The 18,018-nt window shown below is 44.6% G+C and overlaps 1 protein-coding gene across 3 annotated transcripts in view; it reads right to left on the bottom strand.

The window, feature by feature from the left end:
* The window catches only part of RWDD3 (RWD domain containing 3), a 30,406-nt gene extending 15,545 nt beyond the window's left edge, over positions 1 to 14,861 (bottom strand). For 2 of the 3 annotated variants that reach the window (XM_029618288.1, XM_029618289.1), the window contains exon 1: positions 14,625 to 14,861. Coding sequence is in view for 1 of the 3 variants with exons in the window: in XM_029618287.1 (XP_029474147.1) it covers positions 14,625 to 14,709 (85 nt within the window). In the remaining 2 variants the exon portion in view is untranslated. The remainder of the gene's footprint in view (positions 1 to 14,624) is intronic. The other variant, XM_029618287.1, reaches the window with a different exon arrangement.
* Between the last annotated feature and the right edge of the window lie 3,157 nt (positions 14,862 to 18,018).

The following is an 18,018-nucleotide window of genomic DNA, read 5'->3' as shown; positions in this document are numbered from 1 at the left end:
GGCCAGGCTAGTGTTAACTGTTCTAAGGTTGACAATGTTTCTCGCCCTCTTTAGACTCATATTTCTGCATATGAAATTTCTCAGAATCAATCTCAGGAGAGAGTTTCTTCTCTAGAGCAAGATACTCAGACTACGCTAATGGGCCGATTCAGTATGGTGGAGTCAGATGAGTGCACCTTTAGCCCCGGTTTGGCTGCGCGTCTTTGACGCGCTATTTTTACCCCTTATACAGTAAGGGGTAATAGCGTGTTGAAAACACGCGGCCAACCCCCCCGAAACTAATAGCTCCTGCAACATGCAAATGCATGTTGATGGGCCAATTAGTTATTCCCGCGCCAAAGGCAGAAGTTAATTTCGGCAGGCACAGGGAACGTGTACAGTAAAGCAGAAAAAAACTGCTTTTCTGTACACCCTCCGACTTAATATCATAGCGATATTAAGTCAGAGGCCCCAAAATTAAAAAAAAAATGTAATGAAAAAAAAAATAAAATTTTAAATCTGCTGAAGACGGATGCTCAATTTAGCCGGCGTCCGTTTTCCGAACCCGTGGCTGTCAGCAGGTTCGAGAACAGATGCCGGTAAAATTGAGCGTCGGCTGTCAAACCCGCTGACAGCCGCCGCTTCTGTCAAAAAGGAGGCGCTAGGGACACGCTAGTGTCCCTAGCGCCTCCTTTTACCGTGGGCCCTCAATTTAAATACTCGATCGTGCAACCAGAAGAGTAGCCTGGGTGCGCGTCGGGAGAGCGGGCTCTCACCTCGGAGCGCTGGCTCTCCCGCGGTTTTTATTGTATTGGCCCGTAAATAATGAAGCAGTCTCCGAAGAGTGGAATTTATTGAAAATAGATTACATTATCTTATTTTAAGGTTTATTTATTTTCCTAGGATGGTTGATGAACCCCCCCTAGAATGACTTTCAGGTGATACTTCCTGGAAACTGGAGATTTCTTCTGAGATGGTTCTTGCTTTAAATAACATTTCCTTCCGTTTGTGAACAGGCAGACACAAGCCAAGGCCCTAGACCTTTTGGCTTTCTTAGAGACTTCAAATTTAGAGGTCATTGAAAGAACTACTTTTTTATTGGTTTTCCTTTTTCAGAGTCTGCTCTTAATTTCATTATGAAAAGTTTCTTTAAAAAGATCAAGGAGTTTTTCATGGGCTCTGTTCAGATCTTTCCTGATCTCGCTTGAGTTACCTAGGAGAAGAGGCCTTTTTTAGTCCACCAAGAGGAGGTTCTTACATTAGGAGCTAATTTTATGTTAAGATATCCTTGCAAATGCTTTATCAAACTGAGTAATGATAGCTTAACATTTTTTGCTTCTGAACACTGCGTTTGTAAATTCCAGGAAAGCCGCTGTGGCTTCTAGTCCCCTACTATTGTCAGTAAATTAGAACGATTATGGTTTTGATTGCATATTTGTGTCATGTTAATGCAGTTTCCTGAGAATATTTTCCTTTCTTTTCTGCCCCCATTATTACTGCTTTTTTTGTTGTCTAATCAAGATAGTATGGTTTCCTTACAGTGGTATTGAATTTCATTAATGTATATGGTTATTGCTCTTATGTTTCCGAGCAAAGTGTAATTGTTGTAAAATAATTAAAATGTATAAAGAAAAAGCATCCCCACAACAAGCCACCACCATACTTTACTGTAAGGATAGAGTTAGCAAGGCAACGTGTCATGCTTGTTTTACAGCACACATATCATCGGCCCACAAAATCCTCTCCTACATGCATGCAGTGTCCCCTAAGTATTTCTTGGAAAACACTATGCTGCACAGCAGATGGCTTTTCTTCAACAAGGCTTTCCTTCTTGCCATTCTTCCATGTAGGCCGCTTTGTGGAGTAATCTTGATATTGTTGAACAGTCAACATTTTCCCATCTCAGCCAGAGACCTCTGTAGTTTTTTGTTTTTTTTTTTAAAGTAATCTTAGGCCTCACAGTGATCTTCCACAGCAGTTTCCTTAACCTACAGCTACAGGCTTTAGTCTGACAGCCTGACTGCAGCAGTGTTTTGGTAGTGCAAAACTGTTTCTACTTTACAATGACGACTTGACAGTGTCCCAAGGGTCATTCAAACACATTGACGTTTTCTTTTAGCCTTCCCCCCTTTGTACGACGTTATCCCGGAGTTCTTTCAGCAGCTGCTTGGTCTGCATGTTTTGACCTTTGCTTCAAATTCACTTCATACCACAGGAACAGATTGATTCTTCATCCAGAAGGATTCGAATCAGCTCAGCTATTGCTTGAACACAAAATTGTGCTCTATTTAACTTATGGTGGACCTTAAGGCAATTTTTTGAATCTGACCTCTGAGAAAGGGTGTGAAGACTTAAGAAATAAAAACTTTGTTATTTTTATTTTTACAGTACTTTTGGAATATTTCTAGAGTTGTTCTTTCATGTTGAAAAGTGCAGAATACAATGTGTAGATCAATAAACAAGTACCTACTTTAATATCTTTTGATGTGCAGTTTTTTACGCAGAATGTGAAAAAGGTACAAAAGTGTGAAGAAATTTACAAGAAGGTGTAGGTGTGTCGTTACTGTGAACTGTTTGCAGCATGAAGCTTAAAGCACTACAATGCTTTAGAACAGCCTTTACTACAACAATGACATTTTTCTGTGCCTACACACACACACATACATACTTATCTAAGGCTGTGACTTTACCCTATCGCAAACATACTGGCATCAAAAATAAACAAGAGCATTGTCATTCTGCTGACATTTAATGTGCTAATAAGCCTAAACTTCATAAAAGTTTTATTTCATTTTTTCACAGCTATCAGGCCGATGTAATATAGTTCGCTCAGCCAAGCACACGACTTTACATGTGTTTGGATGCATATTTTGGACACGCATCCAAAACCCCTCATGCAATGAGGGGATTAGTGCAGCCAAAACACGCGTAGCTAATAGCGCTCATCACGTGTAAATTCATGTTGATGAGGTTATTAGCTATTGCCCCCAATGCAAAAAAAAAAGTACACCCGACGCGCACATTTTTACCCTCAAAAAGTAACGCCTGCCCCGGAGCAGCATTCAAAATGCTGTCATGTGTCACAATACGCTCTGACCTCCCTGAGATTACAACTGAACAGAACTGGCTTATTTCCCTATAGAAAAGAAAAGGAGGCAGCATTGGACGCAAATGATAAGTGTAAGCTTTGGGGGGGGGGGGGGGGGTGTCACTGGGTGCCCTACTATTTGTGAAAAATGTGAAAGACACTGGAGGTAGCATTCAAAAGTAATTAGTGGGAGACAGACAGACATGATGATTTCGTAAGACCAGTTTCCTTGCAGGAAACTAGCTTAAAAACTAGAAATCTTTTATTGACACAGGGGTTTTTATTTATATTTAACTCATGCCCTTTTCATTGGTGGTTCAAGCAAGTTACCTTGCAGGCAGGTACTTCCCTGACCCCAGAAGTCTTGCAATCTAAGGGCCTCACTTACTAAGCATTTTTCCCATAGACGCAGAATGGGAGAAAAGCCTTAGTAAAATCAGGCCCTTTGTCTATACCTGAGGCAATGGAGGATGAAGTGATTTGCTCAAGATCACAAGGAGCATCAGCAGGATTTGAACCATGGCTTTTCTGCAGAACCGATCTTTGGAGTATGTGAGCTGGGCACTCGCCTAAGGCGTCATGAGCTGAGGGGCATCCTGGGCACTGCCAGCATCACCCAACCAGCACCAATGGAGGAGAGGCCCAGTGGCAGTGAGGCTGCAGTAGACCCCATCCTGCCAAGGCCCAAAATGGGGGGGCCCTGAAAGTGCATGGGTGTGAGAGAGAGCCTGTGCATATGTGTTAGAGCACACACATGGATGCAAGTATAACAGAAGGAGTTTGCATAAGAGCATGGATGGGCGAGAGAGTGTGTATGCGCAAGAAAATCAACTTTTTTGTGTGCGTGTGTCAGAGTGAAAGTCTGCATGTGTCTGTGAGTCTCAGGTTCTCACTAACGCACACACATACACACACACACGCACACATTTACACAGTTTTGGAGGCACCGTTTGCCCTAGAACTACCCTAACTACTAGGCTGATCATGACATAAATGTACATATATACTGGGTATCCACTATTAGTAAATTTCTCTCATGTATATTTATCATGAATATCCTGAAAATTTGACTAGCTGTGGGATCCCCAGGCCATGTTTGGGGAAGCCCTGCTCTACAGTTCCACCTCTGCATTTTATTCACTTTTACTCAGCTGCTTCCCAGAGTTGCTGACTCTCTCTTTAAAAGAAATATTACAAATAAATTATTTTTTAGCCAAAAATAGGACTTTTTTTCAAGAAGCTTTAATGAGAAACTAAACTTGGTTAATTAGGTGCTTCCATGAACACATTTTCATCCAGGCCGGTTGTCTAGCTTCTGTTCCAGAGCATTCTGGGATGCAAAGTCCAGCTACACCTCATTTTGTTTAAAAGAAGAAGAAAAAAAAAAGCAAAAGTGGGCCCAGGAAATGACCAAAAGCAATGAAAAATAATGGGGGCTTTCTATGTCTTTAATTGCCTTAATTTTCTATGCAGCAGTGGTTTATTTACATCCAGCAACTAGAACTGACAGAAGAAACAGAATCAGCCCCACATTATTGTGGAATTATGCCTTCAGGATCAAAAAGGGTAAATCCACCCCCAAATCCTGTAAAGCTGATTCAGATCCATGGCCTGTTTAAACTGGTAATGAAAAAAAACCAAGAACAATACCAGCAGGATGGGGGACAGAAGACTACAAAGAAAGCAGTTTACTTATTTAATAATTCTTTTTTAAGACAGAAGCCAGGGTTGCCAATTTAGGAAATTTGTCCTGAGATTTGACAACTTTTTCAACCTAATGGAGATTATATAAATGTTAACACAATGTTAACACAACTGTTAACTGATCTCAACCTAATTCATTATCTATACGCAGACGACGTGCAGATTCTAATCCCTATAACAGAATCTATCTCAAAAGCTCTCATCCATTGGAATAACTGCCTCCTTTCCATCACCAATCTACTTAACAGCTTAAACCTGGTTCTCAATGCTTCAAAGACAGAGCTACTCCTCATCTCCTCAAACGAAAACAATTTTCCGCCACCATCACCACACAATTCCCACATTACTTGCAAACATGTTAGAGACCTTGGGGCAATACTAGACAATCGATTAAACTTAAAAAAAATGGTCAACACAACCTCTAAAGACTGCTTCTACAGACTACAGGTTCTAAAACGACTTAAACCACTTCTATTTTTCCATGATTTCAGGACAGTCCTCCAAGCGCTACTGTTCGCCAAAATAAACTACTGCAGTGCTCTCTACCTAGGCCTCCCCAAATCTACTACCAAACCACTGCAGATGATACAAAATGCGGCAGCGAGACGTGTTCACCGCGGCTGGTGCTGGTAAGCAGTCTCACCCATCCTCAGAAACCTACATTGGCTACCAGTAAATTTTAGAATCCTATACAAATCAATCACACTAATGCACAAAACCATCCATCATCAACTTTCAACTCGACCTGGAAATCCCATTCAAACTCCACTCCTCTAACAGACCAATGAGAGATATTCATAAAGGCACTCTACAATTTCCTCCTACTAAAGCCACACGCCTCTCCACGACCAAAGACAGAGCTTTTTCGATAGCAGGCCCATCAATTTGGAATAATATCCCTTCAAACCTCAGATTGGAACCCTGCCTCTTAACTTTCAGAAAAAGACTCAAGACGTGGCTCTTCCACCAAGCCTTCTCCGATCCACCAGACAATCACTAATGGCCTTCCACTTGCACCCGGCCTTTAGACACTTATCTCCATGAACTATGGACTCTGGCTCCTCCAGGTTAAAGCACCGTCAAGCTTTAACCCGTTTTTCACTATCGTATTCATTTATTATTATCATTTACCTTTATCTTCCTTCCAGCTTATTATAAGCTTCCAAGTTCTCGATTCCAGTTGATTGTAACTTTGACTTATTCATATCTATTGTTATCTATTGTTAACCGAATTGTTTCCTTCAGTTATACCCCCTGTTAAATGTAAACCGATCCGATATGGTTATTTACTATGAAGGTCGGTATAAAAAACTGTTAAATAAATAAATAAAAAACACAGAGCTAATTTAGCAAGTTTTTAAATATGTATCCACAAACCTAGCAACTTTTGTCAAATTTATAAAAACTTCACTAGGCTCCTCAATTCCAACCGAGTATGCCCACTGGAGCCCTCTGGAAGCAATAGTGTTAGCAGCATGTTCTCTCAAGAGTTGAATAACTTCCATGATTGATGTTAGATTTCATCAATCCCATGCAGGAAGTGGGGTGAGTGGAACTGCAAGTGAAAAAGAAGAGTGGTGATTCAGGCCTACAGCCACACCACCACTACCACCTTACGCCTACTCCTCTACCAGAGTGGGATTTAAGATTTTATCACCCAAAGGCAGAATGCCATGGTGGCACCCTTTTGAAGCTGTGCCAGCACATAGCCCTACAGCAAGTACAAGCAGGCTCTTACTAGGTCTAGATATTTGGTGCTTTCAAAATTTGGAACTCTAGGCAGTTGCCTATGCCTACATCCAGGCCTGCCCTCTACACATACTGGGGTCTATGTACTAAAGATTTTCTCCCATTTTGTGTAGATGGTAGGTCATCCCATACCTGTTCTGAGGACCTTGTAGCCATTCAGATTTTCAGAATATCCACAACGAATACACATGAGAGAAAATGGCATACACAAAAAAAGCCAGTATATACAACCTTATCTCGTGCATATTCAGTAAGGATATCCTAAAACCTGACTGATTGTGGGGTCCCCGGACAGATTTGGGATGCCAAGCTTTATGGGAAATATGCTTAGTACAGAGGGCTCACCATGTGTTGATGGGAACCTTAATTTTTAAATCTTTGACCTGTGGCTTCTTCCTTCCATCTTGACAAGGGTTGTGACCAAATTATTTGAAAGCCTCTTTTAGCACAAACAGTGCCCATACAGAGGTGGAAAGAGGAAAGAAATGAGGGTAGGAAGGGAAAACAATCAGTGGGCCTCCTCTTGGAGTTCCTTGTCTTCCCTCCCTCCCACAGTTTACCTGCATTTCTATATACTGCTCAGTGCCACTGCCACCTCTTCTTCCTCCTATACATCACCTCACCACTCCCACAACAGCTTCTACCTGTCCTCTTCTCCTGGTATGTAATTGCAACATCTGTATGGGTATCCTATGGATCAGAACACATGTCAGCAGTAAAAGCCCATATAGCCTATCTAGTAATATTTCTGTCGAGGATGTATACCCTTCCATTCATGAGCATTTTGTTCTTTGCTGGGCCCAGGGCAAATATGTATGTGTGTAAGCCACTGCGGAGACACTAGCTGTGACACGGAGGGAACTACATATAAATACGTTATGGATGCATATTTATAGAAAGAGAGATCATGTAATGTACATATGTATGCACTACACAGGCAAAGTGTGTGGGCAGAAAGAGCAAGACTTTTTTCGTATAATTCCCATAGTTCTAGCTACTTTATACCCTACCTGGAGATTTTTTTCAAGAACTAGTGACTTTCTTCAAGCAGGAGTTAGCAATACTGGCAGAAGCAGGTCCAAACCATAGAAAGTGGCATTTTTAGGAATTAAGGCTCGGCCCATTCCAAAAGCTGGTTACTCTGAGGTGCCCTGCTATTTACTTATTTATCATTACTGTATTCCACTTAACTCAAAACAATCATTCTAAGCAGGTAACACGTAAAAACAAAAATCAGAATGCAATAAACAAAATAAAATTACATAAAATGAACAACAAAACATCAGATGTGCCAGAGTATTAACACAAACACCAGACCCTAGCCTTAGGTAGCACTGATTTGGGCAAAGGCCCCTCGAAATATCCAAGTTAGTTCGTACTTGCTGTTTCTGTTATTTTTCACCTTCATTAATATCAAAAGGAATTTTATAATGGGACAATGTTCACATTGCAATTTAATCATCTCATCAGCCTTGAGAAGGCACAGAAAACTAGGGGGCCATAATTGGTCTAAATACCACAGGTAGAGGTATAAATGAAGGCAGCTCGAGCTTGTTTCGGGTTGCCGTAGATAACGCAGGGCTAGGGGCATGAGCGAGTCACGTGGGAAAAAGGGGGGAGTAGCGGGGGGGCAAGCAACCGATGAGGATGGCAACAATTTGAATTGCTGCGCCCTCATTGGCTGCTCAGGTTGCAAGGAGTTTTGGCGCGGGGAGCTGTTTTCAGTCAGCGATTAGCAGCGAAGCAAGCAGCAGGTTTTGTACTGCGTTTGCTCCGTTGTTAATTTCTGGCTTTTGTTTTTTCAATTTTTCGTGTCCGATTTTCGGGGTTTTTCTCAGCGGTGTGAGGGTTTTTTTCCTGCAATGAAGCGTGCCAGAGCCCGCACTGCAGGTGACACCCCGACCGCGAGGAGGGGCCCAGCCGTGCCGAGTGAAGGAAGCGCGGTTGAGTGTGTGGATGTTTCCTCCCCATTTCGGCCTCCGGTGGTAAGTGGCTCCTCCTCTTCTGCTTTCCTTCCCTGTTTTTCCACGGTGGCCCGCCAGCCTTCACCTCCTTTAGGTCTCTGTGTGACTTGCTCTTCTGATTCTGGGGAGAGTGGACCAGAGTCTGTTGATCCCCTGTTTTTGCCTCGGGCAGCCCCTCCCTGCTTCTCCTCTCCCCCCTCTGCTGCTGCTCCCGGTTGGGAAGCAGAGATATCCCTTAATATTTCAAGCGGCAAAATTTCTCCCCCCGCCCCCCCCCCCCCCCATCACCCGCAGGTGAATGGCAGGTGAATGGCAGGTGAATGGCATGCAAGCCACCGCAAGGTGGCTCGCATGCCATTCACCCACCTCACATTTTCTCCCCTTCAGATTCTTGTCTCTCGAGAGCAGATGTGATTGTGTCTAGTGTTAAGCCCCCTCCCCACCGCGGTGCACAGCGTCGGGCTCCGTAGACTAATTTTGCGGGAGGGGAGGGACAAGGCAGGAAGGAAGCACCCAAGGGGCGGGGTAGAGTCGTGATGGGCAGGGGAGCTACGGTGCCACGAGTGCTATCAGTCCTAGGCTTCAGCTGCACAGTATTGGTGCTGGAAGGATTAGCAGAAGGAAGCTTCAGCTTACAAATGTAGATCAGGCACAGCAGAGCCGTGCAGGGGCCAGCACTCACCACCGGGCTGCTTTTAAGAGAAGGAGTTTGGGGACAGTCCCAGAAGAGGGTGATGATGTCAGCAGTGGGTGTGGTTTCGGGAGAAGAGTGCAGCCTAGCAATAGAGATCAGGTTCCGGTTACAAGTCAGACAGGGGAAAAGGGAGGTCCTACAGCAGAGATGATTGCAGACATGTGTCAATACATGGACTCACGATTTGGGATAAGACCACAACCCAGGAGTGGTAAGGAGCTTGGTGGTAGGGGGACATGGGGGGCTGGCCATTCAATTTTGGTGTAAATCAGGAAGAGGAAGACAAGTCAGTGGAAAGGAGGGTACAGGAAGGGCAGGGCATATACATAGGTGCAAGAAATAGCGAGCAGGGTTTCCTGGGACTTAGTCCAGCAGGTCGGTGGCAAGGACCAAGGGGTAAGGCAGGAGTGAAAGAGGTGGATAGGGTGGTTGAGTCTTTTCCAGCTCCAGAGGAAGAGGAGTTGCTGGGAACATCGCAGCAGGAAGCATGGCGGGACAGAGATTGGCGATCGGGGATGGAGGGCCCAGCGAACAGCCGAAGGCAGGAGGCAGAAAGAAGCACGAATGCGGAGGGGAAGGAGTCCGGAGCAGGAGCAGGTAATGCAAATAGAAATGACACAATCAGGACACAAGGGGTGGTTAAGAAGCATAAGAGGTCCAAGTTATCTACTTCTTCCAGTTCCTCTACGACATCATCCATTACAGAGGACAGTGTTAGCGGAAGGGCCACAGCAGGATATGGGACATCCAGCCCTAGCATCATTGACTGAAAGTGTGGAAGGGGTGCCCAAGAGACTGGTTAAGCGAATCCGGAAACGCAGATTCGTTGATATTTTCAGGTTATTGGAAGGAAGACGGGGGGGAAGAAAGGAAGAAAATTTCAAAAAATGGACTAGGGGTTTCTTACGGCTCGAGTATGTAGTGGGGCATTTTGATCCGACCCAGTATGGCGTGCTGCTGTCCTATGTGGACAGCATCCTGGGTGCCTTTAAGGATTATGACTGTTGGGCTTGGCTCAACTATGACGAAACGTTTCGGGATAAGATGGCGGGTAACAAATTTATGTCGTGGGGGAGTCAGGACATTCATGTGTGGCTCACACAGATGACCATCAAAGGAGTGGGTACGGAGAGAAGCGCTGGAGATGGAGGTGCGGGTAGCACTATGCAAAGTGGGAACTCTAAAGGGTGGGATAGTAGGAGTGGTAAGAGTGGATCCTTTCATGGGTCGGGGGAGGCCGCAAGTTTGAACCAATTAGCAAGGGGTTCGAGGGGAGGGTCGGACATTTGTTGGCGTTTCAATAAACTCACCTTTTTCCAGAGTGCAAGATTCGCCACACTTGCGCCTCATGTGGAGGGGCTCACCCTGCCACCAAATGTACACAGGGACACAATACCGCCATTAGCAAGGGTGGTAAATCTTAAAGTTTTATATGAGAAAGCGGATTCCCCAGTAGCTGTTCCAGTTTTGCGGGAGTTGTTGCGGTTTTATCCCGATGCGAAAGCAGCGAGTTTGTTAAGGTTTGGTTTCAGTTTTGGTTTTCGGATACCGTATGTGGGGTCAGGTCAGGGGGGGAGGGCACGAAATGCGAGGTCGGCGCAGAGGTTAGCAGAGGTGGCTAGAGAAAAGTTGCATTCGGAATCGCAGCTGGGGAGAGTTGTTGGCCCTTTTGATAAATCCCCGTTCCCTAGGATGCACTTGTCACTGCTAGCGGTTATACCCAAGAAGGCAGCGGGAAAGTTCAGGTTGATATTGAATTTGTCCTCTCCAGTGGGCTCGTCAGTCAATGACTTTATTCCGCGTGCTCAGTGAAATATGTTTCTTTCGATGAAGCAGTTGGTTTAGTAAGAGTAGCAGGACAAGGAGCTTTATTGGCAAAAGCAGATATAGAGTCGGCATTTCGGTTGTTACCGATTCATCCTGATAGTTTTCCTTTGTTGGGTTTTGTTTTTGAGGGAGGTTATTTTGTTGATCGTTGCTTACCCATGGGTTGCGCGATTTCTTGTGCTTACTTTGAGGCTTTTAGTACGTTTATTCAATGGTCAGTAGTACAGCAATCAGGGTGTGATGATATATTGCATTATTTGGATGATTTTCTTTTCATGGGACCTCAGCAGACAACTATTTCTCAAGAACAGTTGACCAGTTTTCTAAACGTTACCAGTTTGTTAGGTGTACCCATTGCAGGTGACAAGACGGAAGGCCCAGTGACTCGGCTAACCTTTTTAGGCATTGAATTGGACTCAGTAAACATGGTGTCAAGGTTGCCAATGGATAAGGTAGTCAAACTCAAGGAATTGGTTAGTTTGGTTAAGGGGTCCAAGAAAGTGACTCTAAAGCAGATGCAGTCACTCATCGGGTCCCTTAACTTTGCGTGCCGAGTAATACCAATGGGTCGTGCCTTTATTCGGCGGCTTTCATTGAGAACCGTGGGTGTGAAAGCCGGATATCATTTCATTCGGGTGACGAGAGCTGTGAAAGAGGAGTTGGAGATTTGGGATAGGTTTTTAGGCTCCTTTAATGGAGTGTGTATGATGCAGGAGACAGAGGTAGCCAATAAAGATTTGGAATTGTATTCGGATGCGGCGGGGGCATTGGGTTTCGGGCTTTATTTTCGGGGGCAATGGTGTGCAGAAGAGTGGCCAGTAGATTGGGTAGCAGACGGAATTACGAGAAACATCACTTTCTTGGAATTATTCCCAATAGTGGTAGCCATGGTCATTTGGGGCAATAGATTACAGAATAAAAAAGTAGTCTTCTGCCAATGTCAGCCAATGTCCTCTGATAGCGAAGTTGTTAAGGGAATTAGTTTTCTTGTGCCTGACCTGGAATGTTGCCATTAAGGCTAGGCATGTCCCAGGTACCTTGAACTTGATTGCCAATGCTCTCTCTCGTTTCAAGTGGGACGTCTTCCGGGCATTGGCTCCACAGGTGAGGTATTTCTGGAGCATCTTTGGCAGCTTGGCAGGACGACACCTGGAGACTGATTCAGCAAGCGCTGGTGCCGGCCACTTGGAAATCATATGTGGAGAGTCGTGGAATAGTATCTCGTTTTTTGCGGAGCTTGGGATGGAAAGGGAGAAGGGTTCAGGAAGGAGATGTTGTGCAGTTTATTCTGTGGGCCAGATGAATGGGGTATTCGTTGGCGACTGTTCGGGCGCAGTTAGCAGGTTTCACCTTTTTTCAAAAATTAGGAGGTTGGGGGTCGACAGTCTGTAGTTTTTTAGTAAAGAAGGTGTTGGGTGGTTGGGAGAGGGGGACAAGGAGATTTGGGGACAAACGGCGACCAATTAGGTACGCCGATCTGGTGAAGCTCGCCAAACAAGTGGAACACGTTTGCTGGTCTAGTTATGAGGTTTTGCTTTTTCAGGTGGCATTTTCGCTGGCTTTTTTCAGGGTCAGTGAGTTGGTCGCAAAATCAAAAAAGAATGCGTCAGGAGCGGGCCTTCTGGCCCAGCACATTTGGGTTAATGCGCATTCAGTGACCCTGTGTATTCCGAAGTCCAAAACAGATCAGAAAGGCAAGGGACAGTGGATTTCGTTGGTGCCAGCTAATGAAGAGGTGGTATGCCCGGTACGTTGCGTTAAAGCGTTCATGCAGATCAGACTGGCGATCCACGATTTGTTCTTGGTACACGAAGGACGGTTTGCCCCTAACTAATTTTCAATTTTCCAAAGTCTTGCAATGGGTGGTTAAAGTTTAGGGTGGGAAGCGGAGTATTTTACTCTGCATTCCTTTCGGATCGGGGTGGCAACCATGGCAGCAGAATTAGGATTGCCGCCTTGGGTGATTCAAACTATCGGAAGATGGAAATCGGAGGCGTATAGGTCCTGTGTCCGAAAGTGATAATGGTGGGTTCAGAGGCGATGGTGCAATGCAGACATTGTTTAATCAAGTTTCTTTCCTTGCAGAATGGCAGAGGTCTACTCGTAGTCAGGAATGTGCCTGGATCGTGGGCCATTCCTATGTGCACTGGGTGCAACAGAGAGCTGCAGGGCAATCGTATGGAGAAAACTTAAACTTGGATGCGAGCAAATGGACAATACAGTGGTTCGGAAACAGGGGCATGCGGTGGGGGCCGTTGTTCTCTTTCCTGCAAGTACAAACGGGAATATGGGGCTTTCCGCTGATTATAATTCTGCATTTGGGGGGAAATGATATCGGGAAGTTGTCCTGTCGGGATTTGATAGCGAAAATGCGGAAGGACCTGGCTAGTATTATGAATTTGATGCCAGGAGTGCAAATTGGGTGGTCGGATATTATAATCCGTTTGAAGCATCACACCGAGTCATTATGGCATCGGGGTATTAAAAAACTGAACCGACAAATGGGTAAGTGGGTGGTTTCCCGTGGTGGTTTTTGGATACGGCATGATTGGTCATGGGAATTGCTGGGCGGCTTTTTCCGGAGGGATGGGGGTTCATCTTTCTGATATTGGGAATGACCTATTTAATAATGCGTTGCAGGAAGGACTTGAACAACAAATCCGGTTAATTAGGGCTGCAGTGGGGGAACAAAGATAACCAGAAGGTTATTTTTGTTTGTGGAGGAAACCCGAGCCCTAAGGGGTATTTGTGTATTGCATTGTAAAGGTTATTGGAGGGGGAGGGGGAAAGTCTCGTGTAGCTTGGGGCTGCTACACGGGAAGGCCTATGAGCAAGGGGGGGGCGATGCTCAGGCCGATGCTTACCCTTGCTCGGGGCTGCGGTGGGGTAAGAAGGGGGTATGTCGACAGAGTCTTACCATTGGGACGGGGTGGTAAGTGAAGAGGGGTGAAGAAGGAGACAAGGAGGAGGGGGAGATGGGGGCATATTATTTGGGTGTTATTGTTAACAAGTTGTGGGGCTCGGGTTAATTTGATAATAAACTGCGGCCATGTTTAAATCCATACGGTAGTTATGTGTGTTTGTATGGGGGATGGGAGCAAGCAAGCTGCTATCTTGCTTCCTGTGTTAAGCTAATACTGCACAACCCCATGGGTCAGAAATGTAAAGCGTTAATTCCTTTCCTATTTCAGGGATAGCAGGTGCCAGGAACCAAGGATTCCCACCTCAGAAGTACAGTAAGCCCTGCCGGGTCCGGCCAGTGGAGAATCATGGTTCCCTCCCCCATCAAGATCCTGCAAGGCACCCGGCCGCTAAGTGGTATTTTCTCCCAAGCGTACAAAAATACCACACTCGCGGGCTATGTCTTAGCTCACAGGCTAGGGAAGAAGAACGAACAAGAGTGAATTTCCTCCTCCTTGCTGGTGCACTGAAGGTCGGAAAACTGGATTAAACAGGGCGAGCGCAACACCAGCAATATGTAAAATATGAAACAAGCACAGGCTCGCTGCCATTGCACCGCAAAGAGGGAAACCCCCCTCCTCCGAGCCCGATAACAAGACCCGGGCCACAGATCCGACCCAAGCCGGGAAACAGCAGGGGCGGAGGAAGAAATGGTCACCTGATGACGTCACCACCTCCAGTTCCCCTTCCTCGCAGTAAATGGCGGCTAGAGCTGAGAGCTCCTCCCGCGCCTCCTCAGACATGGCTCCGGATTCCCTCACATCAGCGTCCACGTCCCGTTACCGTCTCGGAGCAGGCGTCCTGCCTGCGGCGGCAGGCGCAATCTCTTCCACGCCCCCGCTGTGGCAGCCAGAAGAGACCGCTAGATGGCGCTGCTGCCCGCTTTCTTAGCGGTTCAAGTAGGAGTCGCGCACGCTGACGTCCAAGACGAGAGCAAACGAGTTGTTAGGGGAAAGGGGGCCGCCTCTCCCCACTTCGGTTAGGGCTAGTAGATATCCGTACCTATCTGGAAGCAATAATTCTGGCATAGCATTCCCCGCCCTCTTCTCTTACCAAGTCATGTATCCCCCCTTCCTTTTGCCAAGTTCACAAGACCCACGCTGCCTTTTTTTTCTTGTGCCTTAGACATGGCTGGATTTTGGCAGAGATAACATAGGCCCATTCCATGGGCAGCACCTGTTGAAGGCAACCCGAAACGGTGTCTGGATGTGCTGCTAGTTGTAAGCAAAATCTCGCATCACTAGTCCTCTGGCTATGGCTGTAGAGTAGCTCTCGTTTTTGCTTCTACATCAGCCTTGACCTGTTTCTCTTCATGCCTACTTAGCATCACCTACTCTCTCTGTCCAGAGCTGGATTAAAGATGATGGTACTATTAGAGAGAGGAAGTGGTGGAGGGCCGTCCTTGGAAGTTTAAAAGAGGGAAAATGTTCTCTGCTTGAGGGAAAGGGACCTAAGCATGCCTGGGCTTCTAACACACAGGTATTTTTAGCACCTTCAAAAGGTAGCAGACAACTAAACATAAACCCAGATGGCTCTACTTCTCTCTCTACTTCACCCTCACCTCCCTCTTTCCACAACTGCACCATGGCTCAGTTCCCTCTCTCCCTATATCTAAAGCAGCATCAATGGCCTTCACCCTTGAGGGGCCATGCCTTAAAAATGGGTAGGGAGGACCTAGTGTTAAGTACCAACATTCAGAACCTATTAAATTACAATAGGTTTATAAAATAAGAGGGAAAAAATGACTAGGAAAAACCCATGCGAGTAGAGGTTAGACTTGAACCAACATAACCTTTTTCTTGGATAGCTTCTGGGAGGTTGGATCTGTGTCTATTATAAACAGAGAATAGGGGGCCTGTACCCTTAACCTTGTCTAGGTTCTAGCACCAGTACTACATCCATAAAGGTTATAAGAGATACATCTATTATATGTTTTAGTATTGTTTGTTCATTTTGCATAGTTGATAGATACCAACACAAGCTTTACCTAATTACTAACATACAACTCAAATAGAAAAGATTTAAAAAAAAACAAAAACCCCACCACCAGACTTCCAGCAGTTCCCAAACAAAATAAATTGTGCAGTTAATGGAAAAACTACTGCAAATACTGAGCAGCAAACAAATCGTCAATTGAAGTAATTAAATCACTGTTGAACAAAGATTCAAGTTTCAGGCAGAAGCATCAAGATCAGCACACTCTTGAATTATAGAAAAACTTATATATATAACTTTTTCTATACCAAATATATATAACTATATATATATACCAAATATATAATTTATATTTTTAATATAAATATAAATATATAAATATAAATTATATATAATTTATATTTGGTATATATACCAAATATATATATATACACCAAATATATATATATACCAAATATATATAACTTTTTCTATACCAAAGTTCAAAAAAGAGTTAATTATCACTCCGGTTTACATATTAACCTTGAACAAACAGTGACAAAAATTGTCTTACATAGAACAGGAGAAGAAACTTGGATACAACATAAGCAAAGGGAAAATATAACAAATCGAACTGTTAAGAGCTAAATGAATTGTGTAGTTGGGGTGAAAAGGAGAAATCTAAGGGACGGGTTGAAGAGATGGGGGATGGAAGGAATGTGGGTTAACATAGCTTTAATGAGACAAAAATCAGTACTGGATAGCTTAGGCAGAGTAAAAGGGTGAGCTTAGGATTCTCCGCTTGGGAGAGGAGTCCGTGAAGGAGGTGGCCTTGACGAGTGGTTATGGGAAGACTTGTCTGAACAGTAGCATCTTAAGTCTCTTCTTGAAAGTCGTAGGGCATTTTTCTTGTCTAAGGTCAGGAGGAAGCAAATTCCACTGTTTGGGGCCTGCAGCAGAAAGCGCTCTTCTGCCTAGTGAGGTTTTGATTGTAGGTGCTCTGAGAGTGCCTCTTTGCGCTAATCTAAGAGGACGGGAAGAAGTATGAAATTGCAGGGAGGTTGAGAGGTACAGTGGGGCAATGTTGAGAATGGCTTTGTGAGTAATTGATAGAAGCTTGTAGAGGATTCTGAATTTGACTGGGAGCCAATGAAGCTTTTTAAGGATTGGTGTTATGTGGTCCCTCTTGTTTGACTTTGTAAGAATCGTTGCAGTTGCATTCTGCAGCAACTGGAGGGGTTTGATGGAGTGGTCAGGGAGGCCGTGGAGAAGAGAATTGCAATAGTCGAGTTTTGAAAATATAATCGCTTGTAGGACAGTTCTGAAGTCTTGAAAATGAAGGAGGGGTCTTAGTCTTTTTAAAACTTGAAGTTTGAAGTAGCATTCCTTTATTGTGTTATTTATGAAGCCTGTGTAGCTGAATTGATTGTCCATGACTACCGCTAGGTTTCTAACTTTGGGAGAGATGGGAGGAAGCACAGTAGAGAGAGAGTTGTTTGGTGAAAGATTACCATCTTGAGTGATTAGAAGGAATTCGCTGTTGTTGTTGAGAATCAGGTTGAGATTTGAAAGGAGGTTGTTAATGGCGCAGAGGTAGGTGTTCCAACGGTGTATAGTGCTGTCCAGAGAATCTGTTATTGGTAGGAGGATTTGAACAGCGTCTGTATACACGTAGTGTGTTAACTTGAGCTCAGAGAGGAGTTTACAGAGCGGGAGTAGATAGATGTTAAATAAAGTTGGTGATAACAACGATCCTTGAGGAACTCAGAGGGTGGAGCTAAAAGGAGAAGATTCTTTACTGTTGATCTTGACTCTGTAATATCTGTTCTAGAGGAAGGATTTAAACCAATTTAAGGCAGTGTTTTTGATGCCGATTTCAGTTAGTCTGTCAATGAGACAATCGTGATTAACTGTGTCGAATGCAGCGGTTAAATCCAGAAGGATGAGCAGGCAGGGCTGTTTAGTTCCAAGGTTCATGAGAATCTTGTCTGACAGTGATAGTAGGAGAGATTCTGTGCTTCGAGATTTACGGAAACCAAGTTGAGCTGGGGAGAGGATGTTGTTGTTTTCTAAGAATTCAGAGAGCTGTTTATTGACTATTCTTTCGAGTATCTTCGCAATGATAGGGAGATTTGCAA

The sequence above is a fragment of the Rhinatrema bivittatum genome, chromosome 10, assembly GCF_901001135.1.
Source record: "Rhinatrema bivittatum chromosome 10, aRhiBiv1.1, whole genome shotgun sequence".
Taxonomy (NCBI): Eukaryota; Metazoa; Chordata; class Amphibia; order Gymnophiona; family Rhinatrematidae; genus Rhinatrema; species Rhinatrema bivittatum.
The sequence above is the reverse complement of the archived record's forward strand: the minus strand, read 5'-3'. Positions and strand labels throughout refer to the sequence as shown.